This window comes from Crocodylus siamensis, chromosome 1 (assembly GCF_052110815.1).
Source record: "Crocodylus siamensis isolate JL-2025a chromosome 1, ASM5211081v1, whole genome shotgun sequence".
Lineage (NCBI taxonomy): Eukaryota > Metazoa > Chordata > Crocodylia > Crocodylidae > Crocodylus > Crocodylus siamensis.
Genome location: NC_143395.1, coordinates 214,325,030 through 214,351,693, shown reverse-complemented (window position 1 = coordinate 214,351,693; position 26,664 = coordinate 214,325,030). Strand labels below are relative to the sequence as shown.

At 47.7% G+C, this 26,664-nt stretch overlaps 2 protein-coding genes across 4 annotated transcripts in view; one reads left to right on the top strand and one right to left on the bottom strand.

Moving 5' to 3' along the window:
- The window catches only part of CFAP44 (cilia and flagella associated protein 44), a 60,871-nt gene extending 50,189 nt beyond the window's left edge, over nucleotides 1-10,682 (top strand). The window contains exons 32-35 of the mRNA XM_090040923.1: nucleotides 897-1,098; nucleotides 5,729-5,889; nucleotides 7,292-7,426; nucleotides 7,958-10,682. Of these exons, the coding sequence (XP_089897049.1) occupies nucleotides 897-1,098; nucleotides 5,729-5,889; nucleotides 7,292-7,426; nucleotides 7,958-8,140 (681 nt within the window). The 3' untranslated portion in view covers nucleotides 8,141-10,682. The remainder of the gene's footprint in view (nucleotides 1-896; nucleotides 1,099-5,728; nucleotides 5,890-7,291; nucleotides 7,427-7,957) is intronic.
- A 141-nt stretch (nucleotides 10,683-10,823) lies between these two features.
- Nucleotides 10,824-26,664, bottom strand: part of BOC (BOC cell adhesion associated, oncogene regulated) — a 78,565-nt gene continuing 62,724 nt past the window's right edge. For all 3 annotated transcript variants that reach the window (XM_090056446.1, XM_090056429.1, XM_090056438.1), the window contains 11 exons: nucleotides 24,642-24,801; nucleotides 23,625-23,735; nucleotides 22,263-22,469; nucleotides 21,088-21,269; nucleotides 19,561-19,666; nucleotides 18,862-18,984; nucleotides 16,437-16,658; nucleotides 15,342-15,550; nucleotides 14,543-14,616; nucleotides 12,181-12,374; nucleotides 10,824-11,522 (listed from right to left, as the gene is read on the bottom strand). In XM_090056446.1, the coding sequence (XP_089912572.1) occupies nucleotides 11,338-11,522; nucleotides 12,181-12,374; nucleotides 14,543-14,616; nucleotides 15,342-15,550; nucleotides 16,437-16,658; nucleotides 18,862-18,984; nucleotides 19,561-19,666; nucleotides 21,088-21,269; nucleotides 22,263-22,469; nucleotides 23,625-23,735; nucleotides 24,642-24,801 (1,773 nt within the window). In that variant the 3' untranslated portion in view covers nucleotides 10,824-11,337. The remainder of the gene's footprint in view (nucleotides 11,523-12,180; nucleotides 12,375-14,542; nucleotides 14,617-15,341; nucleotides 15,551-16,436; nucleotides 16,659-18,861; nucleotides 18,985-19,560; nucleotides 19,667-21,087; nucleotides 21,270-22,262; nucleotides 22,470-23,624; nucleotides 23,736-24,641; nucleotides 24,802-26,664) is intronic.

Sequence of the window (26,664 nt, the reverse complement as noted above, 5' to 3'; positions counted from 1 at the left end):
AGCAGCAAGAAGGTTCCAGCCAGGGACGGTCCAATACAGAGCCAGTAGTATTATCAGTCTTACAGACCCAAGATTTCTGGCTTACAATTATTTTCCATGGAGTTAGGTGCCCTGGACTGACCTGGGATTTCAGGTGCTTATTGTTTGCCCCTTATGCCTGTGCCAGAGAAGGAGTAGCAAGGCTAGGCAGTGACCATGTGGCTCGTGTGCTGCAGATATACACCCAAAACACTTCTGTGGTCTTGATCCTGGATTTTGGGCAAAGTTCTCATTATGTCTGTTGGAAGCTTTGTCCAGATAAGGACCTCTGGATGGGTCACAATAGGTTAATTTACACACATGTTGCCTTAATGGGATCTGATGACTCAAAAATGGGGAGGCAAACTTGATACAGTGGTGTTGGTTCTCTAGGTGGGTCCTTCAGTTTGCCTTGTTCTGAGGTTGATTCAGAGGCTGTTGAAAATCAGGGCAGTCCTTGACAACACCACTGCTCTAGCCTAGTCACCTCTGGGGCAGGTCCAGCACACCCTGGCATCTCCATTTTCCTCATTAAAAATCAGAAAGGTGCCAAGATTGGTCTTATAGTTCTGAAGACACCAGACTGCCTAAAAGCAGAGTCACTTAGGTATAAGGCATTTCCTTCCCTCTGTTCCAGTTACTAGAGGAGGATGGAGGCAGCCTCAGAGATATGAGTCCATTCAGCTGTTTTTGTCAATGCTCGTGGCCACCACATTGGGAATTGTCTTCCTCTGGCCCATTCTCAGACAACTGTGCTTAAAAAATACAGCCAGTCCTTATGTGATGGTATGCATAACTACTTGTCTGCCAGCCAGATGGGTCCTTTGAATTCACAGCACAGTGTAATAAACAGCCTTGCCTTTGGCTCTTTCTGGCAGGTGGAGTATTTAGTAAATGGGGAGTTACCCAGTGACTTCTGCCAGGCTTTGGTATTTACCAACCAGTCCCTAGAATATCTTCAGCAGAGGATCATGGTCCTGCAGCATGAGAAGACAGATCAGAGGGAACTCTACAAGAAGGCCCGGGAACAGCATAAGCAACTCATCCGGGACAGAAGGGAGATGGAGATACGGATTGAACGTGAGTGACTGAACACTTGGGTTTCAGCTGCTTTGCACAGGGCACACAGTACTCCTTCCACTTCCTGTGTGCACAGCCATCATATCTCACTTGCAGACAATCAGAAGGAATATGCATTGCTAGCCTGAGTTAATTCATGAGCTGTCTGTGTTACCCCTTCCCCAGCACTGTAATCCTGGTTGATTATCATGGAAAATATGATGATGAGCTCACAGGAAAAATAAACAGGACTAGCAAGATGCTAGAACAGTTTCCTTAGGACATGATACACAGAACACTAGAATGGTTTGAATGTGGTCTAACCCTAAAGTGGACAGGTGTACTAGCCTGTGAAGCCAGTTTAAATTTGCCTGGAATGGTTCAAAAGTGTACCTGGATCAGTGATTTTCAATCAGGGTGCTGCAGCACCCTGGGGTGCCTTAACATCCTTTTAAGGCAATTGTGGGGTGCTAAGCAATGTTGGCATTGCTAAGTGTGCATACTTGATCCACAAGTTAAACCCAGAGATTTCAAATAGGATTCTTGCCCGTTGTAGTCTTTCTGAGTTCTTTGCAACAGGAGAATTGCCGTATTATTTTTCTGTAGCCAAAAAATGCGTGAAATGTGTAGAGGGTACTTTAAGTCTGAAAAAGGTTGAGAACCATGGACCTAGAGAATCAAGTACTGTATTTCCTCACATAAAATCCATGCATTTTCCTCATAAATCACACCCCCCCCCCCGAAATTGTGGTGCATGTATGAAGCAGCGAAGCTGATTTTGTCTCGGGTTGGAAACACTGCAGTTTGACTCCTGCTTTACAGTGCAGCACCTGTGGTGCTACTGTTCAGTCAGATGAGGGAGTCAGTTGACATAATGGCTTTCAGAGTGTTCTTCACTCCTCAGGTGTTTCATAGATTTCATAGACATCAGGGCTGGAAGGGACCTTGGGAGATCATCAAGTCCAGCCCCCTGCCCAAAGGGCAGGAAGTCAGCTGGGGTCATAGGATCCCAGCAAGATAAGCATCCAATTTACTCTTGAAGGTGTTCAATGTAGGTGCTTGAACCACCTCCGCTGGCAGACTGTTCCAGACCTTGGGGGCTCGGACAGTAAAGAAATTCTTCCTTATGTCCAGCCTGAAACGGTCTTGCAGGAGTTTGTGACCATTCGACCTCATCATCCCTTGGGGCGCTCTGGTGAACAGACGTTCCCCCAGACCCTGGTGGTCACCCCTGATAAACTTACAGGTGGCCATCAGTTCACCCCTGAGCCTGCGCTTTTCCAGGCTAAAGAGTCCCATGGCTCTCAGCCTGTCATCGTAAGATCTGTTTTCCTGACCTCTGATCATGCGCGTGGCTCTCCTCTGGACTCTCTCAAGCTTCTCCACATCCTTTTTGAATTGTGGAGCCCAAAACTGGACGCAGTACTCCAGCTGCGGCCTCACCAAGGTGCAGTACAAGGGGAGAATGACGTCCCGGGATTTGCTCGAGAAGCATCTATGGATGCACGCCAGCATTTTGGTCGCTTTACTAGCCGCAGCATCGCATTGGAGGCTCATGTTCATCTTGTGGTCAATGATGACCCCCAAGTCTTTTTCTTCTGTAGTGCTAACCAACGTAGCACTGCCGAGCCTATAAGGATGCTGCAGGTTTTTCCTCCCGAGGTGGAGAACCTTGCATTTTTCGGTGTTAAACACCATGAGGTTCTCGTCTGCCCATTTGCTGAGCTTGTCCAGGTCAGCCTGGATCACCCGCCTGTCTTCTGGCGTGGATGCTTTGCCCCAAAGTTTGGTGTCATCGGCGAACTTGGCCAGTCCACTCCTGACTCCAATGTCCACATCGTTAATGAAGATGTTGAACAGTATGGGTCCCAGGACAGAGCCTTGAGGGACCCCACTGGTCACAGGGCACCACGATGAGTGACTGCCATCAATTACAACCCTCCGGGTCCGACCACAGAGCCAGTTTCCCAGCCAGTGGATCGTGGTGGAGCCAAGGCCACAACTGGGCAGTTTGGCCAAGAGGTGATCATGGGATACCAGATCAAAAGCTTTTTTGAAGTCAAGATATATGACATCAATCTCTTCTCCCTCGTCCAGGTGACAGGTCACCTGGTCATAGAAGGAAATGAGATTGGTCAAACAAGACCTACCCGCAACAAACCCGTGCTGGCTGTCCCTTAGGATGTTAGCCTGGGCCAGTCCCTCAAGGATGGCCTCCTTAATAAACTTTTCTAAGATCTTCCCCAGGATAGAAGTCAGGCTAATGGGCCTGTAGTTAGCCGGATCCACTCTCCTCCCTTTCTTGAAGATCGGTACCACGTTGGCCTTCTTCCAGTCTTCGGGCACTACACCAGAGCGCCAGGAGTTTTCAAAGATCCGTGCCAGGGGCTGGGCTATGACGCTCGCCAGCTCCTTGAGTACCCTGGGGTGCAGATTGTCAGGGCCGGCTGACTTGAAGGTATCCAGCTTCTCAAGGTGTTCCTTCACGAGGTCAGCATTGATGGAGGGTAGGGGATCCCCCTCACCCAGATTTCCCTGTCCCATAGCAGGCATGGGCATCCCGTGTGACTGATGAAAGACTGACGCAAAGTACCTATTTAATAGGTTGGCTTTTTCCTGGGCGTCAGTTGTCAGTTGCCCCATCTGGTTTAGCAGGGGTCCAACATTGCCCTTGCTTTTCCTCTGGCTCCCCACATATCTGAAAAAGGACTTTTTGTTGTCCTTGATGCCTGAAGCTAGTTGGAGTTCAGTTGCAGCCTTGGCTTTCCTGGTTTGGTCCCTGCAGGACCAGACCAGCGCGGAGTAATCCTCCTTGGAGGTGAATCCTGTCCTCCATCCTTTGTTAACAATTGTATCTCCATTTTATTGGTCCTGATGTTCCACTTACCAAATCTACCTTTCTTAGGGCAGCTTTGCTGTCTACTAGCTGCTTCAGGTGTCTTTGTTTCAAAGCCTCTTTAGCTATCTACCACAGATTCTTTAACTCTTTTAAAATGTGGATGCTCCTATGGGGCACATCCAGACGAGAGTGGCCATTTGTTTCCCTGGGGATCAGTAGCTGTGACACACCTTGCAAGGCAGGTTACCCTGGGTGGGGTAACTGAGCTGGCTCCAGCAGCCTTACCTGGGGTCTTGGGAGCCTCCCAGGGCTGCAGCTACAGCAGAAATCCTGGCCAGCAGCTGCAGCTGGAGCATGTTTTTGTTTTGGCATGGGGGTTTTTGACCCTGGGTTCTCCGGACTAGCAGCATGGGGAATGCCTGCATGTGCAGTGTGTGGTACCACAGATAGGTCTGCAGCACCACATACTGCACATCTGTGCTCATCTGGACATGCCCATGGAAACTAGTCTTCGGCAGCAGCTAGGGATTCAACTTTAGTTTTGCAGGAAAGAGAGGATGAGTCAGCTGCAAATGTGGGTGTCCCTACTCAATGCAGCCATAACTGAAAAAATGTGCTTTTCAAAAACAAGGTACCTATTAGATTTGTGAGTGTGTTGTATGTGAGAAAAATATGGTACTGTTTTGAACTGGCGCACTCTGTGCGGCCACCAAGTATACTGTAACATGGGTTTGGTTGGTCCTCTAAGCATCCCACACTGCATTGCTCCTTATCCCTCCCACACCTCTCCAACACTATTGCAACTCAGTGCTCTGGTATACAGCCAGGACTTTACTGCCCCCTTTGTTTTCCTTTTCTTCACACTTTTTATCAGTGAGCTCCCTTGCACTGCTCCTTCAACAAATGCTAACAACCAGCTGTGTCCTCACTCCCTACTCAATTGTAGCCCCTCGTCATGCCCCAGGAACCAAGCATAGGTCCAAGAACGCCTTGCTCTCTATCCTGTCCCTTCCCCAAGTCGGGCAAGCACACAGCAGACTTTGGTCATTTGGAGGTTTCTGAAGTTTACTGAACTTATATTTAGGAAACAAGGGAAAACACAAACATGAAAATGCTCCTAGCCACAGGTCATCCACCCCCTGGAACTCCCCAAGTGTGGGTGCACGCACTGCCCCCACCCCCCAACTCTTCCACGGCCAGGCATGCTGGTCTGGATGCTCAGTACCATCCCCTGGTGTCAGTCACAGCACCTCACACAATTGTGAACCGGTTCCCAATCAGTGATGTTTTGGAATGGTTCAATTGCTGCATATGTCCACACACCTCTCATATCACCACCCTACCAGATGAAGGCGTAGAGAGACTTGCATGAATTAATGCTTATGCCACGCTGTTCTGATTATAAGTTGACCCCATAGTTCAAATTTATGAAAAACAGCTTATCTGTATATATAACCCATTAAGTACTGATATAGACCCAGTGAGTTTGCGATAAAAATGCACTAAAAATACTGACGTCAAAATGGCACTGAAAAAAATTCTGACTTGATATTTTTACTGAGTGCACAAATTATTGCAAGTGCAGTAATCAAGACTGGGTGGAAAAAGTGGGGGGCAATTATTCACCCCACCGTATATGGGTTGAGTGGTACTTTTATGGTTCTTTTGGAAGAAAAAGAAAGATTGATTTATAATTAGAACAATGCAATAAGTGCTTGAGATCCTCTGATAAAAGGACCCTATGAGCTTACAAATGAATGTTCAGAGGGCCCAGCAGACATGTCCATCTTAATGTGTGGACTTTCCTGTTAGGGCTGCAAGAAAACTGTAATCAGCTGATGATGACGAAGTTTGGCCGAGTGGTTAACCTGGAAGCACTGCAGACGCTCTCCATTAACACCAACCTGGAAGAGCTGAAGGTGAAAATTATGGAGAAAGAGCAGTTGCAAGCCCAGGAACTCAAAATGTGGGAGGTAAGGAGCAAGACAGAGAAAGGGATGGAGCACTCCCCCAGCGAGTTACAGTTAGGAAACCTGGAGACCAGACAGCTGCATTGGAGTCTGTGATGCCAGGATTTTCAACCTTTCCTCCCAATCCTCAAACTACATGGTACATTGTAGTAGAGGCTCTTGCCACACTGCCATGTTTTCTGTGGGTGGGGTCCCTTCCTTTCAGACTTGGGTAGGTATAGGACATTGGTCCCATCAGCTTTCAGTTAGGAGTCCAGCACCTAAGTTTCCTTTGAAAATCCCACTTACAGTTTTGATTGCAAGTTCTTTGGGGTATAGTGCTTCCTTTTTTGTGCTCCTAAGTGCTACCCCAAGACAATGATAGTTTTAAAAACGCACAGTTGTTTGGAAGATGCTCCTGCTAATTCCATAGCAACCACCCCCTGGACTAAGAAACCCCCTCCCAGTCTCTGTTATTAACCCCTTGGCTTTAGATGTCAGAGTTTATCTTGTCCAGGATCCACTTACTGTCTTGTGAAAAAGCAAGGTTCTAGTATCCCCTGAAAGTCTGGGCCTTGCTTGTCATTTTAGAAGTGTGAAAGACGTAAAAAACACGTGCAACCAGTTTAGGATTGATTGGAGACATGAAATGTGGAAAACCTCCCAGATAAACATGCACAATTTTTGCCTGGCTTTTATTTTTATTTTTAAGTCCTTTGTCCAGAGTTTAGGATTTCTCCCAAAGTAAAGCATCAAAGCCTGCATGCATGTACCTGATGCTTACTGCCCCTTTGTCACCTGTTCTCACTGACACCCATTGCAAAACTATCTTTAGGTGAGTCTCTGGGCTCAGCTCCATTGGGCTGCTTTACTTATTTTCTGCATCGGTGTAGCCTGGATCTGGAGCTGGCCTAGGGGCTTTTGCTATTGACTTTGGGAGCAGAAGCAGGTTTATTATGAACTAGGAGCCCCTTGTGACATGGTGCCATATGATGCTAATTCCCACATTCAAAAAACATCCTTGCAACCCCCGTGTTGAGCTTGTAGTTACCAGCTCCTACTGGTGACCTGAGAGCCCCCTGTGGATCTGAGTGATGAGAGTGAAATCCTGGCATAAACACATTGCTCCATTTTTCTATCCGGCTCCCTTGGCACCAGCTGGTGCAGGCCTGAGCTCGCCCTTTGCACACGCCTGAGCTGCAGGTCCTGACTCTTGGACCTAGGTTCCAATTCATTTACGTGGATCTAAAGACAGAAAAGCTTCACTATTTTCCTTGAGCCCTGCTGTAACTTATTCAAGTGTAGCCTACTGAACCCTCCAAGGCATGAGAGCCCCCTGCTTTCTTGCCTTCTTCCCCCTTTCAAACCTTTTGATCCTCCTCTTCTCTTCCTCACCAATTTCCTCCACCTTCCCTCTGCCCCCCAGGAAAAAATCTTGGAGCAGCGGCAGTGTCTGATGATGAAGATGAAAGAAAACACCAGCAAGCTGCAGCAAATGAACAGGTTCTGCCTTGAAAGACAGGGACTCGAAACCAAGCTGGATGCACTACAGAGCAATCTGGTAAGCTTTCGTGCAGCCCTGCCTGCTGCTGGCTGGGGGCTGTGCACTAAGAGGGGGCATCGGTTTACTCCCACCGGGTCTCTTGCAGCTCTGCTGTGGGCATCCACGGGCTTGGTCAGTAATACGGACTGGTAAAGTTGACTGGCAGCTGCACTTCTTATGACTGTAAGATGGGTCTCACCCATGTTCTTGCTAGAGCAGCCATGTCCAAATTTCCCTTGTTCACTCATCATGATGAAACCATCCTATATCTACTTAAAAGGGATGAGGTTCCTCTTCCAGTAAATCAGAGCAATCTGAAAAAGTGAGGCATGTGATTCCTTTGGTCTTTCCTACCCTGATCAGAGGTCTGAGACTACATTAACATTCACTAGCTGAGTGGCTTCCCTCTGTGTTAGGATGACAGTGGAGAAGGCATAAACTTGGCCTGTTGCTTGGGTTAGCAAATGAACAGCTTCACTCTCCCACCTGAAATGGGTCCAGTCTCCCCATGCACTTAAAGGGAGCTCTCACCTTTTCCTCTTCCAACAGGGAGCAGAATTTCAGGGGCCCCAGAAAGCTGATCTCCAGGACAGAGAGAGGTTGATCATGTTGGTCCAGCTCCAGGCCCAAGAGGCAGAAGTCCTGAAGGAGGAAATCACTCTCTTAAGGAGAAAAGACGGGCGCATCTTCCCACCACCTCTACCACCCCCCAGCACTGACATGCTGAATTAAGTCTCCCTCTGGTGCTAGCCTTATTCATTCTACGTGTCCCTGCCAACCTGGATGCTAGTGTAAGTCTGTGTGCAGTCAGCACCCATCCCATCGCAACACAGTTGGTCAAAGCAGAACTCCAGGATTCAGTCTCCATCTGGGCTGCCTCATTACCAGTCTTCGATAGGGCAGTTTAAATACAGAAGGTCCTGAGTCTTTCAGGTCCCAGCATGCAATGTTCTTCCTCCAGTCAAGCCAGCAAGAGCATGAAGCATGGGATCCTGTGCTCTCCAAGGCTACAGTGAGGCAAGCTGCACTAAGGCTGCCATAAGGTAAATTAGGTGCAGTCCCTACACATACAATATATGAATCCTTGCAACAGTGGCTCTTCCTGTATTTCCATGGCTTTTATCACTATGGTCTTCATGACAATCAGGCCTGCTCTTGCAAGACTCAACAGACTAGGCAGGGAGGCCCACTGTTGGCAACCCAAGAAATATGTTGTATTACCAGCCATGACCACATGCTGGTACTGTGTCTAACTGTGCATGGCTCCCAACTATCTTACACTAGAGAAGAGCTGAGTCTCTTTTTCTTACCCTAGTTACTTCCTTTTTCCTTGCTGGCTGGCATTCTCACAAATTGGCGTGTCCCATTAATGCATAATTTGCTTTCTATCGCCTCTCACTCAGCGTCATGGAACAGTTTCTACCTGCACAGTCTTGCAGAAGGACATGGAGGAAGAATGGGGAGAGGTGACCTGAGTTTTACACATGGGAAATCAGTGTTGAAGCTGGCATCACAATGTAGATAATAAACATCTGGCAGCAGGCTGGACTCTGCACTCTTTTGTGATGGTTTTGTATGTGGTGATTTTTAAGGCTAGAAAGGATGGGACCCAGGGGGGTAAAACTGCTGAAATGTGAATCAAGGGAAACTTAATCTGGCCTCCTGCTTGAATGAAGGCTGTAGACTTACCCTGCATCCAACTCCACAGCTTGCAGTTGCACCAAAGTGTGATATTTGGAAATATATCCCATCCTGTTTTCAAGAGCTGGAGGCTTTGCCATGTCCCATGGGAAGCCATTTTGATGCTTAATCATCCTCACTTAAAAAAATGTGCATCTTACTTGTTTTTCTGAGATTCTTTCCTGACTTCAGCTTGCAGCCCTTGGATTTTATTGAGCCTCAGTCTGCTAACCTGCAGCTCGGAGAGCAGATGTTAACCCTGTATATTCAAATCTGGACAAGAAGGGCTAAAAGGACTTTATATAGCAGGTGTGTTGACAGAGACACAAGAAGGACTTTGCTGACTGCATCAGCTGTACAGACAGAAGCACAGTTAGTTGGATGATCTACAGAAGTGAGGTATTGTTAAGTAGTAAGTAGGAAAAGAATGTGGTAAAATACAATCAGTTACATTCATGTTTCTTGTTTTCAAATATTGTAGTTCTAAGTAGAAAATTAAAAGGGGCACATGTGTATGCAGGCACAGTTAGTGAGCAATGTTAGTGAAGATGTGGTTGACTGGATGACTACTGGACTAATTTCTGATGGGTGAGAATCACCCTCTTAAAATTGTTCTGCCGAGCTGTAATTTGGTGCTTTGATACCTAAAAGTTAGTTAACAGTTCTTCTGAGTTGGTGACATTAGACAGGCCCATCAGAAAGGGCTGGCAGTTTGGGGGCATGGTCAGAGAGAAACCTTTCAGCCTTATGGGTCAGCCCCGCTCATTCTGTAGAGGGGAGTGAGAGGGAAAAAACATGAAAGACAAGAGCAGTAACTTGTTTAGAGGAGTCCAGGGCAAGCCTGCTTCTTTTCAGTACCACAGGGATCTGGAATCTGTATGAAGACAGAGCTGCAGCTTGTGACCTGGCTGCCATTTTATTCTGCCTTCTGTAGATCAGGATTGTGGTTCTCTGAACTACTTCCGTCTTCCTGTGTACGGATCCCTCAGTGGTGAGGTTTCACTATGAGGTAGGTATAGCCCATCCAAGACCAAGGGCTTTTTTAAACCAGTTAAACTGAGTGCATGCCCCATGAGTTCTTTCTTCCCCTCTTGTAAATTTTTCCAGGTTGCTGTTATTTGTGAGTTAAGCTTAAGTTGAACCAAGATCAACCTTGTGGACCCACACTCACTTTGGAGGGAAAGCCAGGGAAAAAGGACAAAAAACTGGATGGTAGCCACTGGGAGAGGAAAGACTTTGGGAACCTTCATGCACCAGGGAAGATTCCCACCTAATGAATGCAAAGCCCGGTAGTCAAGAAGAGGAAATGAACAGTAGAGATCCCAAAGGCTGTGGTAGTCACACCAAGCAGAGGTTTCTAGGGCTGCCTGTTTGCATCCTAGCAGCCTTCTCCTGGAAGGTACACTCTCATATCCCACTGAAGAAAATGCCTTCATCTACAGGCCCAGACTCTAACAGCCTCTGGACTATGGAAAAAGACAGAAAACGGGGGGTGGGGTGGGTGTTCTTATGTGGCTGTAGCCAAGGATTTAAAGATGGGAAGTCTCTGCCTCAGTCAGCTCAAGGTCCCAATCTTACTTCTCCAATGCCTGACCTCAGCTGGAACAGGGATTAGGCCAGATCACTTCTGCTGAATCATGGACTACGAGGAATCACCCAGGGACTCAAAAAAAGCAGCAAGTCCAATGGAGTCTTGTTGCCTGCCTCACTAGAAAGGGTTCAGCAAATATCAAACCACAGCAAAGACTAAAGCCTTTATTGTAGATGTTAAAGCATGCGTTTGTCTTTACAGATGCGCTACCACAGGCGGCGTGTACGTGAAGGGCTGTGAATGGCAATAAGTACAGTGCATAATTCCAATCTGTTCTATTGGGTGCATCCCCACGAGAGCTCTTCCTGTTGTAGGAAGAGATGGGACCTTTTCCACAGTCTGTGCTGCAAAGATGACACTAAGCTGCCACTGTGCTCGGACTGACATCCTGCAACATCCAACATGCCGGTGCTGAGCGAAGGCTGCTTTTTTTAGTCTGTATTCTGATGAACAGCCCCACCTCACCCCAGGCTGATGCCCCAGTTTCTCATTCCCTCCTGCTACCTGGAACAGGATGCTTTCCATCTCCATAGCATTATAAAAGGCACATATACATCTATTTACAAGTGCATAAATATATAAATAGGGATGTTATACAAAAATAAATACCCATATTCTCTCTCTTTAGAATAAGTCTTTAGCACAGGCAGCTCAGTCCCTAACTGGTGGGAGGAGGAGTCTCTATGGGCATATGTGCGGGAGGGCTGCTGCACAGATGCCTTCTTGGGTCCTGGGTCAGGCAAGTGATCGCTGGGTTCTGGACAGGTAGGTCTCCTCTGGCCTGGCAGCAGCCTATCCTCTCTACTTCTTCAACTGGCACCAGGCCTAGGCAGCATGGGGCACCTAGAAAAGAAGAGGAACAAGAACCAGTGACAAAGAAAGCAAAGCTTTGACCAGCACAGAAAGGTGCTGGGGGATGGCAAGGGACACTCACTAGCTATGAGCTCCACTGCATCCAAACCACCTTTGCTTTAGCTGAAGAGGAACCAATACAGTGCTCGGTCCTCCCCACCCTTGTTCTGTGGTAGCAGGCCCACAGAGGCACCTCACACCACAGGGCCTGCTTTTCCTAACAAGAGAATGGTTTTGGCAGACTAGCCTTCTGGGGAATGTACTGATTTAACCTTTCAGGTGTCCTGCACTCATCTGACTGGCTGGCTGGATTATGGGAGTGCTGGCAGGCTAAGGCACTGCAGCAGCTGACTGCACAGCTCTGGTGTCACCTACCCAGGCTGGGTTCCTGCTCCCAAGCAGGCCAGTTTCCTCTGCGTCAGGCCTCATCTGGATCAGTCTCATGGTTCCACCTGCTAAGCTGGCTTCTTCACATGGCTGGCTGGTGTGGCATGAAGATGTAGTGCCAGCATATCAGAACTCAGCTTTATAAAAGACTATGCATCATCTCCACTGCCCTCTACCAGCCTACCTAGAACAACACTTTCCCTTCAAGGTGAACCTAAACAAGAAAAGCAGCAGCATGCACCAAGCTCTCTTGCTCACTGACCTGTGTGGAACATGGGGTCCCTCCTGGCTTCCAGGCCAGGGCCTCCCACCTTGCTTCCCATCACTGGACGATGGAGGCCAACAAGTTGTTCCTGCAGGTGATGGCAGTCATCGTGTGGCTGGAGCAGCTGATGAGTGGAATCACCCGGGAGGCTGTAGAAGAAAGAATGTTCTTCATGTCTGGAATTGGGCAACCTGGAGGGAAGACAGGAAAGGGCTTCCAGTTAAGGCATTATCTCCAAATACTTTGTCCTTCAGGAGAATTGGGGTATGTTCTCTTTCACCCAATTGAAGGTTCAGCAGGAAGTTTCCCTCTGAAGGGGGACCTGCACCTGGTGCTGCCTTCCATGAGCTCAAACACAGTATCAGCCTGGTGTCACAACACTGAATGCCCGCAAATGGGGGAAAAGTGGTATGTGCATGTGCGATGGGGACTGAGGTAAAAGGACACTCAGATACACACCCGCTTATTCTATGACCCGGCCTCTCTCTAGAAAGGCCCCACATAGCGCTTGGAAGGCAGCTCCCTGGTCTGTACTAAAGGGCTGGCAGGCCCAGAATTTGATTCAGATACATTAAAAGTGCTGCCTTGTTCTTCTTACATGGGGAAATATAATTTAATTAGAGCAGGCCAGAAAATAGTTTGCCTTCCAAGAAGAAAAAAAGTGGTATTTTGTTTATTTGTAATTTTGTCCCAAGTTGAGAAAATGGTTAAAGGGGAAAAAAAATGGTTAGAATTTTAATAGGAAAAAAAAATCTCAAAAAATTATGTTTTGGAGAACCAAATGGGAGTGCCTTTGCTTGATCACTGGGCAGGGAGCCCTGCCCTGACTCTGTTGTACGATGCTGGGCACCCTGGAATTTCTAAGGCTCCCACCAGCCAACACAGGAGGACTTGGGAGATCAAGGAGGCCTGACGGCCAAGTCCCCCATCAAGCTGGTGGCTGAGGTGCCTGGAAGATATGATATGCAGGGCACATAGACATTTTCCAGCAATAAAGTGATTCTGTGACAACTGAATTTTTGTTGGAAATCTGATGGAAAATTCCCTGCTGGCTTGAGGCTTAATATAGGGTCTGGAGTCCTCAGGACCTGCCTGCTCCATAAGGGTGTAAGAAGAAATGGCAGGAAGGGAGAGGACCAGAGAGGATGGAAACAATGAAGTGAAATCTGCAGTGAGGTGCATTGAGGAGGAGACTAGAGCTAGCAATAGACATTGCCCAGCAAAGTGGATCAGCTGTGCCAGATGCAACTTGGCAGAGCTGATCCATTTCACTGGGCGCAATGCATATGGCCCATCAATCTTGAGAGACAACAGGCAATGTGTTACCTGCTTCCAGAGATGTGTCTCTCAGCAATCTCTGGGAAACCCTGGAGATTGCTGGAGGCATGTCTCTGGAAACGGGGAACCCCAACTTTCCCCATTTCCAGATACATTCCCCAGAGATCTTAGACATGTCCCTAGAAGTGGGAAAAGCTGGGACAAGCCAGTATAGTCCAGGGCTGGGGCTGCCAATCAGCCAGCCCTAGGACCACACCAGTGTCCTAGCTTTCCCTGCTTCTAGAGATGCACCTCAGCAATGCCAGGGATGAGTCTCCAGAAGCAAGGAACCTCAACTTTTTCCACTTGCAGAGACATGCCCCAGAGATGGCTGGGGGTACGTCTCTGGAAGTGGGGAAAGTCAGACAGGCACTCCCAGGGCTTAAGAGGCCCAGCCTGGTACAGGAATTCCCATTCAAGCTCCAGTTGCCCATGTTCTCCTGCCATAAAGCAAATCTATGTACACCACAATACAGCAGCACAATTTATTATTACGTTTTGTCATGGTGTGACAGAAGGGAGGGACACCTATTTGCTGTCACTTTGTGCCACCATAAAAATGTTTATGACAGCACAAAGGTGACATCTGTTTCCCCTCTAGGTCTGGACAGATGGGAGATTCTCAAGGGTGGCTTTGTATCAGTAGTGTCAACAGTAATCCTCTGGTCCTACCTGAGTCTCCAACCCCAACTGGAACATGAAAAGGGGAAGGAAGAAAGAGAGACAGGTCATCTTCAGACTGAGGCCTATGCTGCCCTAACATCCTCAGAAGTGTGAGAAAAATGAAAAGAACATGAAACCTGGAACAGTCCTAGCAGCAACATCTGTTAGGACGTAGACTAGTCTCCCAAGAGAACTGGATGGGGAAACCTCACTACTTAAAACTTTTTAACAGGGTTGGACAAAACTTTGGAGCCCAGGTAAACAGGGAATGACTCTTGAGGGCACATAAGCCAACCTAGCAGATCTTTTCCCTAAGTCTCACAAGTCCTTGTATTATCACTGCACTACCCATGTCCAAGCCCCATGAGCCAGGGCTTACCTGGAGCTCTGATAATCTTGCTGGAGGTTGCCATTTTGCATCACCCTTTCCTGCAGCAAGGTGTTGGTCTCATCCTGTGGTTGAAATGAGAGAGGGAGGAACATCTTAGAAGAGCAAGAATGCAAGCCAGGGTTAAGGGGATGGAGCAACCAAAGCCAGTGCTATGGGAGGGTGGAGTGGGGTCAGCATAGCAGATCAGAAAGAGGGGAAGCAGAGATTACCTGCACTTTGTACTGGAGAGGCCAGAGTGCCTGTTGGGAAGTGGAATGAGTACTAGCAAACTCATTTCCAGCTAAACATAGTAACAGCCCTTGATGACTGCATTAGAACAGTTAAGATGCTACCTAGGCTTGTGTTCCCAGGAGAATGATGGGGTCCCCTGTAAAATCCCAGCACACCCTTCCCCAGCAGCAAGGAAGGAACGTTTCTCACTGAGATGCGAGGGCCCCTCACTCCCTCTCCTCAGCCAGTCTGCCAAGGAGCTGTTCCATCTCCTCACTGCACCTAGGAACAGCTTCCCTGCTCCCTTCCTTCCAGGACCCAGGTGCACAGTCTCTTTCTCCATAGTTAACTGGAAAAGGATTTCCCCTCACACACACTGCCTCCATTCACTTGGCTGCAGCGTGAGATGAGTGAGTCTGGTCAACCATTCCCCTTCCACACCAGTACCGGAGAAGACAGAAATCCCATGGAAAGGGCTGACCAGGAGGCCACAGGGCCAGAGACTGCCTGACTAAAACATCCACCCAGCATTTTGCTCATGTCCCTTGTCAAGCTGGGTGTGAAAGTGAGACCTTACCTGCTGAACTTCATCCGGACAGTAGTCCCGGGGCTTTGTGCTTGGGTAGCCTATCCCTGCTGAGGGATAGCTGCCATTCAGGTGCACCCCATTGGAATAGGGCTGTCCACTGGCTCGAGGAGCAGAGACCCCTCGCAGGGGCACCATGGTATATTGGCAGGAAGACACCAACAGCCCAGCTCCAGGGAAGCCCATGTCTATGGTCTGCTCTGAAGAAAGAGAAGAAAGAAGGAGCACATAAGACTGGGAGAGGGAAGGCTGCTGACTGTTGGGACGATGCGTTGGGATACACCAGGCTCAAACATCTGCTAAAATGCCCACCCCCTCCAGTGCAATAGATGTAAATAACCCTGCAGGGAAGGGATGGGACCTGTTTGATGGAGTAGGGGTGGTGATTTCCTGATTGTTTTCCAAGTATTCTATCCTATTCCTATTCTATATTCTGTTATATTCTCTATTTTCTCACTATTCTATTATTCTATATTCTATTAATTCTATTCTATATCTAGTTCTATATCTATTTCCATGTCTATTTAGTTATTAGTTTTCAAAAGCCTGGAGAAGAGAAGGCTCAGGAGGGACTTGGCAGCCTATAAGGGGTGCACCAGGATCTGGGAGAACAGTTGTTCACCAGGGCCCCTCAAGGGATAACAAAGTTTAACGGCCACAAACTTCTGGAAGGCTGATTTAGACTGGACATAAGGAGAAACTTCTTTACAGTCCGAGTGTCCAGGGTCTTGACTCGACTCTCCTGGTCCAGAGGTAGTGCAAACACCTACTCTGGACTCATTAAAAAATGTGGATGCTTATCTTGCTGAGATCATTTGACTCCAGCAGACTTCCTGCCTATAGCAGGGGGCTGGACTCAATGATCTCGCGAGGTCCCTTCCAGCCCCTAATATTTATGAAATCTATGCAAGTCCAGGGCTGCCTCTTGGTGTTACAAGCTGGACAGGGAGAAGATCTCCCATACACCCAGCATGGAGCTGCCCACCACAGTGAGGGTTTAACTTCCAACATGCCCTGGATCCTCTCAGCTACACTGGGTCTGATAAACCAGCCCCCAGCTGCACCTTTAAGAACAAAGCCACTTACTCTGTTTGGACCAGGCTCTCCAAAGGCAAAAGGGGATAAAGGCCACAATGATGAGGACGATGGAGCCCAGCACTACCCCTACGATCAGGTACGGCAGGTCGCTGGAGCGGGCCACCATGGCCCCTGTCCCCAGGCCACTTTGCCCACTGCCGACTGGTGGGCGCTGCTGTGGGGGCACTGTTGGGGGCGGCAGGCGACCAGGCAGCCCAAGGGACTTACGAGCTGCAAGAGGAAGACACAGGGTTAGAAAGAGATGTCACCCAGTGACAAAGGGCAGCTACATGGGAGGGGACAGCCCCACTTGCAGGGTACGTCTGTCTGTGCTGCACACACTGCAGGGCAACGTAGAGACACCAGAGCTAGCACAGGACCACATACAGTCCAGCTGTTGTAACACACAGCTGTGTGGGCTAATTCACTGTGATCCAGGGTAAATTAGCTGGTGGGAGTTCTGTGCTGTGCTGTGGACACTAGGTAGCTTCCATGACATGAGTTAGCTTGTGTAAAGCCATCTGGGGTATCATTATGCTGCCCTGCAATCTAGACATATCCTCTGTGTATGGCTCCCACCAGCTGCCTGAGCCTACACAAGTGGCAGTGGACTAGATATTACATATTGTTATATTATATATCAGTGATAACTATAATCCTCATATACCAGTAATTAGAATCACTTCGTCATGAAAATGGCAGCAGTTTGCCATCACCCACAAACATGCACAACAATTTAGGACAGGAAGTGAAGGGGACCCTTGCATCCAGTGAGAACAGTAGGAGAGATGTAAAGGAGCCTAGAGGTAATGAATATTCTCTGGGAGGGCGGGAATGTCCCACAGGGCTGTCACTGGCCAGTCTCTTCATCTGCACCCTTTTGCTTAGTAACGTGATCCACTCACATGGCTCTACCTACTCTCTCTATAGATAGGTCATAAATGTAACTTTCTATTCCTAAACTGTTTCCTTCCTCTAGTGCCACATTACATCAATCTGCCCCCTCCCCAACATCTCCTCTCTGATATGTTCACTGCCAACTCGCAGCAAATGTGGCTAAAACAAACTCTCCCTACAGTCTGTGTTGCTACTGACACCAGCCCTCCCCCTCCCTGTCATTCAGACTCTGGGAGTCACTTTTGATGGCTCAGCTCTCTCTCTCACCTTACATACCTAGACTGCTGTTTCTCCCAGGAGAACCCTTGAAAAGCCAGCCACTTCAATCTATCTGGAGGACAGTTTCTCCCCCTCAACATCTTGTTAGTCTCCCTGACACTGATGCTGCCCCCATCAGTCCATCCACAGCGAGACAGCTAAAATCCTCACACATCGGACTGACCACTGCACTGAATCCCTCCATTGTCCCCATCTTCTCCACAATCCCTAGTTGAGATGGTTTTGTCTTCACCTACCCATCTCCGTCCTTCCCTAGTCATCTAGTTTCCTTCTCTTACTGCACTGCCCAGTTGGTTCCTCTGCTGTACAGATGACACTGGCCCTGCTACCAATTTTATCAGATCCTCTCATACACATCAGTGTGGGCTGCTTTCCAGTGTCCTCAACCACTGCTCTGTTCAGCCTCTACCTCCTCTTCAATTTAAAGCCTACTAAAAGTTTCTGTCCTCCAAGGGGCCCACTCCAACTGATCTAACTCACCCTGGTCATGCACCATACTATTATTACTTCTCCAGGCACTTTTGCACAGCCAAACAAGGTATGTCTGTGTCTCATTTGCCTGCTATTTCTTGCCTTTGACCAGCGTTGAACAGACTGTGGGAGCAGGGGTTGTACCTCCCTCATGAGTGTGCACTACAGGGGAGCAGAATTTTTTCAGTGACCTGGAAACTCATTTAAAAGAATAAATAAATAAATAAATAAATAAATAAATTGAACACAAATTTAGGTCCAAACAAAAAATTTGGAAAGGAAAAGAAGAGAGAAAAATGTCTAAATACTTTATTTTTATTTTCCCATCTTTAAAACAGCAAACAAACAAAAAAAAGCCATTGGGATTTTTCTTTTCAAAGTGACTTTTTTTTAAAGGGATAAATAAATCAAACCCACAACATTTACTTTGGGCTGAACAAAATGTTTTGGAGCGACCAGAAACAACACTGAGGAGGGGGAGAGCCTGATACGTTTTTTAGTTCATCGAGGAAAAACAAGCTATTTTAAATTAATGTTGATCCAAAATATATCGTTCAGCCACCAGACCGAGCCGGTCCATCATTTCAAGAGCTCTGCTGCTTATAGCCTGTAGCATACTGGGGCTGTGACCATCAAGAAGGCCCCTCCTAGAGCTGAACATGGGGATGGAATCAGTGCAAGCCATGCCTCATCTCCAGCCATCTCTGCCTGTCATTCATCCCTCAGCTGTTACGTAGGCTTTAAGTTCTGGGCAGGGACTGCCTCCCCACCCAGCACAACTGCTTACCTTTGGTTTCGCAAATCATCACATTGCTGAATTCACTTTCACCACCCTCATTGAAGCACTGCATCTTAATGTCGTACGAGGTCTCTGGCTGCAAGTGGCTGATGGAGTGCCAGTACCGATCACCTGGAGAGGGAATGCAGGTGGCTTGGTTACAAAGCAATAGGGTTAGAAGGGATCATAAGGGTCATCTAGTCCAAGGGTGGCCAACCCACAGTATGTGTGCACAAGTGGCACAGGAAGCCTCTGTGTGTGCCATGTGGCAGATTAGGGAGGGACCTGAGATCAGAGACAGACGGCAGAAAGCAGAGCAGCAGATGGGGTGGGGAGGGGGACTGGAGTGGCACATGGAATGCCCGTCATAAAGGCTGGCCTCCACTCATCTAGTTCAACCTCCTGCATAAATGCTCCCTCTGATTGCAAGGACCAGCTGCATCCTCTTTGGCCTGGGGAACTGGCAAATACAGAGCAGTGCATCTCCACACTCAGGCTGCTGGCTAAGGCAGAGGTGCACTGGATGTGGCTTCCCATCTGCACCTTACTTCACCATGCCCTAAGAAATCTTGGCTTTCCCCAAGAATGAACCTTGCTTCTATGCTTTGCTATAACCTGGCACCCCTTCCAGAGCAGCTCCCTCCTGTCAGATGACATTCTCAGCGGGAAGTAAACCACCCCTCGAGTGACAGCTGGGGCCAGTCTCACCTTCCACTACGTCCTTCTTGTAGTCACTGTCATTGTCACTGTCAGTGGGGCGGTAGTAGATGTAAAAGCCGTGGATTGGGGTGTTGTTGTTACTGGCTGGGATGTACTGCAGGGAACCAGAAAGCAACAATTAGCAGACATGTCTGTGTTGCTGAACTGCCTGCTACTGGAAAAAAGTTGCAGGGAAGCCTCTTCTTGCCCATGCTGCTGTTGTATAATACTTTATTGGCTTCTTTAAGAGTCTGGAGACCCCTCTATTACCTCAGGATGTCTTGTGCCCTTCCCTGAGAACTACAAAACAGCTGTGATGCCGTAGGGTTGAATTTGTCATCAGTCAGTCCATTGGTACATCCAGCCAAGTGTTCAGTACACTGCCTGCCATATCTGACTGATAATGATTCCAAGGAAGGTAAACGATGTGTTCTGCTCCAACAGTGGATGTATCTGGTCAAACATGGGACCTTGTACCATATACCCAAATCTTGCTAAGTCTAAGCATTCTGGCCAAGCTGCTTCCTGTGAAGAACTGGTGGTCACTAACCACCTATAGGAGATAGCCACCCCCCATCCCTCACCCCACTCGCTGGCCATTGGCTCTGTTTTTCCTAAAAGTGTTTCACACCCTCACCATCCATGAGCTATAGCCCCTCTGTTTAAAGAACAAGCAGCTGCCAGTGCATGTCTCCAGGAAACACGGCTAGAGGACACTACCTGGGATGAGTGTCTTTGTCTCTAAGATGACAGAAGCACAAAGACCTGTCATCCTTGGCCCTCATTAATATTTCCACATTAATAAACTATGGCTCTTCCAACTGCATCTTGGCCTTGGAGGTTCCCAGAAGGCACTAAACAGAATCCCCCAAGGGGTAGGTTGTGGCTACTATTTAGCAACAATACCTAACAGGTTAGTAGGGCTGGAATATTATGGTAGCCTTTGACACTCCAGGAAATTTGAGAAACAAGAGGTTTCTTTGGGATATCTTTTACTGGACCAACTGGATCACTGAGAGAAACATCTCCTAATGATACACACATATGGTTGGTCCAATAAAATATGTCACCAACACCTTCCCCCCTTTGCTTCCCAACAGATTAGGACAGGAAGTGAAGAGGGACAATGCCCAATGGAAACCACATGGAAATGTAAAGTGATGCTAGCTACTCACAGAAGAATCTGGCTAGAACAGCAAGATTAACCATCCACTTCTCTTATAAATGGCCAAGACCCCAGCTTCATACCCCGCCTGGAAGTTGGCACATCCAGCCATACAGTGCCCCAAGCACCAAGCTAGACCACTAGCTGGCACAGAGGACACAGATTTCTTCAATCAATCTCCAGCAGAGATTTCTAGATCCATCAAGCTTCCCCACCCAAGCACTGATGAGGCCTGGCCCTGGCTGGCTGGAGAGAAAGGCCAGTATCAAAGGCCAAGCCAAGAGGGCAATAGGTTCCAGAAGGGAAACCTGGGGTTTATCTTGCCAACCACCCAACCCTCATCATCTGTAGACCCAGATACACTCTCTTACCATCCACTTCAGCATGATGGTGGTCTCATTGATGGCATCAGTGAAGGTGATGTAAGGTCCGGCAACGGGGCGTTCATATACGCGGTTACTGAAGCCTGACACCACATAGGGCCTAGAGGCAGCACTGGGTTCACTCTCCCCCAGTATGTTCAGAGCCCGAACACGGAACTTATAGGAGGTGCCTGGTGGGAGAGATGGAAAACCACAGCAATGAGAGAAGACTGGGGCTCTCCAATTTCAGTAGCCATCACAACAGCCAAATTAGGAAAAGCTTATGTCTCTTCCAGAAACCTGAGCACTAAGACATAATGCAGAGAGGGTACTGCTTCTCTTTTACACCAAAAACAAAGGAGTTGGCTGATTTCTGCTGTGTCCCAAACTCAGGCCACTTCTTTTCTCCTAGGGGGCCTGGCTGGATGACCCTCAGGTCAGTGCCGTGAAATTTCACCATCTCAACAGGAAATCATAAAAGGAAGTTGTGCACCCTCTCAAGGAAGCCCACAGCCCTGCCTATCTGGCAGATCTCACCAGGCTGGCTGCTGGGCTTTCTTTTGCTTGATGAAGGTGCTTAAATACAGCGGCACCATGCACACCATAACAGATGGCAACCCACCATAAAAGTCGCAATTCTTCATGGTCATTCCCCATCGTCCCCAGCAGGCGCTGGGGGCAGTTTAATAACTAGGGCAGGGTGAGCAGGGCACCAGCTCCGGCTGCTGACTATTGAGGGGGCATTGGAGAATCTGGGAATCTTTGTGATGTCGCACACATCCCTGCACTGCCCCTACCCAACCATAGGAGCTGGGCAGGGCAGTGTCACACCCAGCAGTGTATCTGTGGGAGAGAGAGGGGACAGAGCAGAATGGTGCTCTCCAGACCCCCAGGGCATCTTTACAACAGCAGCTGCAGCTCTACTCCTAGTAACATATGTGGGGAGGCAAGGGGGAACAAATGGGGCACTGGGGATGGTTCCAAGGGAACTCAGCCAAGGGGCTGCCGCTGTCTGAGCCACCGGTCTTTCTACAGTCACAGTTAGCAGCAGCAACAGCCTTCACTTGGCAGACAGCAGTGGCAGGTAACACGTTCCTCTCTGGTATACTCCCTTGCTCCTTCTGCCCTGGGCATTGAAGGAGCTCATTACACACCTTTGGGTGGGGGATGAGAACATGTCCTACCTTTCTCCAGGCCTGTGATCTCCACTGAGAGGCGAGAGGGAGGGATGTCATTGGTGGCCAGCACCCAGTCTCCAGGCTTCTTCAGTTTCTTGTACTCCACTCGGAATGATTGGATGGGGAAACCTCCATTCCCACGGGGGATCCAGGTCACGTAGACAGAAGTCTCTGATGCCATGGATATAGTGGGACGGTCTGGTGCCTCTGGAGCTGTGAGGAGCAAGGTAGCACATCAGAACAACCTGTCTCTCTCTCTCTGTGCCTGAAGGAGCAACACTACCCTTTCCTTGTCTAAAGTAAACTTAGGTGGGAGATAACCTGTTGCCTTTAAGCAGCAACTACCCCAGCGTAAGCAGCAAACACACACACACCAATGTAACATATGCTGCTTCAGCTTTACCCCTGCTTTTCTCTCAGGGTACTTCTAGATAAACTTTAGGAAATTTACATTGCTTTAGGGTTGCAAGGTATATATCTACTTCTTTTTATACTTGTGTAAATGTATCATGCGTCTAAGCCAAAGGGTTTGGGGTGAAAAAGAAGGGTGTGCACACACATGTGTGCATGTGCACATGTGTGTCCATGCATACATGAGTGTATCAGAGTAGAGGCTGTACCAGTCTCTCCCATTTTTTCTTACTTATCACCCACATAGCCCCCTCACTCACTATCTTCAGACCATTTCTTTATCTAAAAAAAATCACTGGTTTTCAAGGGATGTCTATGTAGAGAAGACTTGACTGATGTGGAGGCAGTGGTTATGGGGCTGTGTGGGTGATGATGAAAAACAGATGGAAGAGGCTGATGTAGGAAAGAAGAGACTGAAAGAATGCAAAGGAGAATGAGAAGGAGTTTAGAAGGAGTTCTAAACATTATAAACTGTGTAGACATAACTCTGAGGGAAAAACCACTAAGAATGGGAGGAAATGATGGACCCATATACGAAGGAAGTGGAAAGAGAAAAGGAGTGAAGGAAGGGGAAGGGAAAGGATGGAAACAAAAGGGAGCTACAAAGTCAAGAGAGTTCTTCACAGGAAGTGCAATAGTATTGTTCACTGGCATGCATGTCAAACAGGATATGAGATGCAATGAACAGGACCAGCTTGGTTGTGCTGGGGCTAAGACTGAAGATGTCCTAAAGCAGTGAATAGCCTGTGCCCCTTCCTGCACAAAACCGCCTCTACAACTGGCACTCAATGGCCCCAGCAAGCCTCGTTATGCACTAGGACCCACAAACTTAAGCTTAGCAATGTTGAGCCTTGCCCTATGACTCACTCTCATCCCGATACTGGCTGGCCTCAGATTCCTGGAACAGAACGGACAATCCCCACCATGACTCCCCACCCCACTCAGGCAGGGCCTTACGAGACAGCCGGCTGTTATCTGCTTGGTTGCTGCTCTGCGTGCTAGTGCCTGGGTCATCTCTCTGGACCTGCTGCTCTTTACTGGCGACAATCTCGGGTTTTGGTCGTCGGCCTAGACAAGAAAGAAGCAGTGTCAGTGCCACAGCTGCAAAGGAAAGTGTTACAGCTAGGGGTGTCTTTCTCAACACTCTGTGGGACAATGGGAAATTCTCAGCCACTCTTTGTGCACCTTCTAAAATATGCCAGTGTGCGAGGAACTCCTCCCAAGCCTTGACCTTCTCATACCCCCCTTTAAACTTGCCAGTGCCCTGGAAGCCTGGCCTTTGAGGTCTCTAGCTCCCTGCATTCTAGAAAATTTATATAGATGCTTTCAAACTAACATGCTACATGTTTGAATTAAATGTGGAACATCTTTGCAACTGGTTTGTCATTTCATTGATTGAATATGTGGTATGTTATAGTTTATCGTGTGATTACCACTTTAGGTAGACCAATGATTTCACAGTACTTCTAGCAGTAAAGCTGATTGACATTTTTCAAATCTCCAACAATTACTTGTTTTTTCCCCTCAATTAAAACTATACATTATTTCTTTCTGAAAAAAATGTATACTTTCTCCATCAGCTGGACCTGAGAAGATGGCAATTATTACTATGTAGCTGCATTTCACAGAGGCCTAACAACAGAAAACAGAAAGGGCTTGCCCAGACTCACATAGCCAGTCGCAGGTAAAAGTAGGCATGGAGTCCCAAGGCTACTCAGATCTATGTTTTAGTCTGCCTCTCACCTTACTCATTTTCCCCAGTATATCTGGGGGCAGATGTCTTTCCACAGCAGGGACCTGGGGGGCTCTACATGCTGAAGAGAAACATATCAAGTGTGATCTAAAATGCAATGGCAGAATGCAAGGCAGAAAAAGCTGACTCTAAAATGGTGTGCCATCTCAGGTGGCAGGAGATAGTGTCTCAGTCTATACAGGAAGTTCCACCCAATACCTAGCAAAAGGTTTGACTTTTACCTGTCCTGAATGTCACCATGGCTGTCTGCCCCTCCCCGGCACAGTTATAAGCTGCCATCTCCACTTCATACAAGCTCCCAGGATCCAGTTTAGTCAAGATCAGGCGGTGCTGGGTAGCTGGAATGTCCCTGACTGTCCAGTTGTCTGAAGAGTTCATAACCTGATGAAATCAGAATATAGGAATCACTGGCCAGGAGCTCTGGTTTGCTCTTCAGGGTGAATTTGGCTTTTATCTAAATTTAAAATTTGAAAAAAATTTAACAAAAAGTTTGGAAACATTTGGACTGCTTTTCTCCCCTGCTGTTAAGTGAGATTGTCCAGTCTAATTCTGGAAAGCTAAGAGGCCCAGATAACTCAAATACAGGTAGCAAAAGCTTCTAAATGCTGGGATACGTTTGTCAAGTCTTCAGCTTCCACTGAGGTTCATTCCATGCTGCTGTTTATCCTCTCTCTAATTTCACCCTATCTTAATTGATTCTGAAAGATACCTAGCTCTGTAGCCATTATGAATTTCCTTTCTTGGTGCTGCACTTTAAAAAGCTATGGCTTCTTCTTTGTCTACACTATGCAGAGCGTCTATTCCACCTATCAGGCACCTATTTGGGATCCTATTCCACCCTCCTCAAGTCCTTGAAAAAACATTAATGCACTCACTTTTGTAATGCACATCATTTTACTCTCAGGACTGAGTCACAGAAAGAAGGAAAAGGAACTCGATCACCTTTTGCATGAACTATTTGTTAGGGATGTGAGCAATGTAGACTAGAATCACACATAGGTATCTAAATCCACTTAGACACTTAATAGAATCTGGCCCCATGTCATCATTACAATGCAGACAGTCAGACCATGCACTGATCTCCCATGGTGCCTTCACTTGCTATTATCCTCTCACTTTTAATATTAATACTGGTTTGCTCTGATTGAAGTGCTGGCTATACCACGTGTCTGCAAAAACATAACCTGTACCATTTATGCTTGCTATGTGCAAGCTACCACTGGAAAAAATCAGGGTACCATTTGCAAAAAGTGCTTAATTAAGTGCCTTAGAAGCCTATGTCCTCTTGACTTCCTATAGGATCTAGGCTCCTCAGGCCTACCTTCTCAAAGGCTCCAAATACCTGGTCCCTTTCATCTGAAAAGGAATTAGGTACACATCCACTTTGCAAGTCTGGGCCCAAGTCATTTTTGTGACTGCTACATCCATTTCCTGCTGTGCAAGTTGCTTTGGGGGTTTTTTTTGTTTTGTTTTGTTTTTTTTTAGCTGATCAGCCCCTTTGCACTGATGTGAATAGTTATCTGCTTGCAGGTCACAATCAAGCCTGTTCAGAACCAACATCATATCTCTTGTATTATGAAATGAATATCTCTCCATTGCCACCACCCTGTGGATACCAAATCTCCATATATAGCTTTTTGCTTCTCCTCTCCCATCAAGTAAATGAATACCATGCAAGGAAGTCATCCACAGCATGTGAAATGCTGGGAGTGCCTCCTCCAGCCATTGCTATTATGGGGTCTTAAACTTGCCTGTCCTACCAGTGTAGGGAATTCCCACTGACACTGACCAACTGTTACTCAATAAAATTCACCACCCAGCAAGGAAGATAGGATTCTGAGTCCCACCCCCAGCCCTACATGAGCTGTGCCTGATTACCCCATTGGTGCATGAATGGAGAAATGAACTCAAAAGACCTCTGCCACCCATACACTCCCTGAGGCTCCTCTGAAAATCCCAGCCTGTAGTTACGGAGAAAATTCCTGTCCTCGCTAGTATGGGGCTTAAATACAATCTATGCCATTTAAAGCTACACTGTATAATATAAAGAAGAAGGTGTGGTCCTCTAATTTAATAGTAAATTGATCTGCTTAGCAACAACGGAGCAGAGTTAAGGTTGTGACCTGTTCTTGGGCATTTCCTAACTGTTGAAGTCCGACCTGTACAACCTTAATATTTGATTGTTGGCCTTTTCTGTGGAATATGACAGCATGTGGCTGGAGGCACAGCATGAAAAAAATGCAC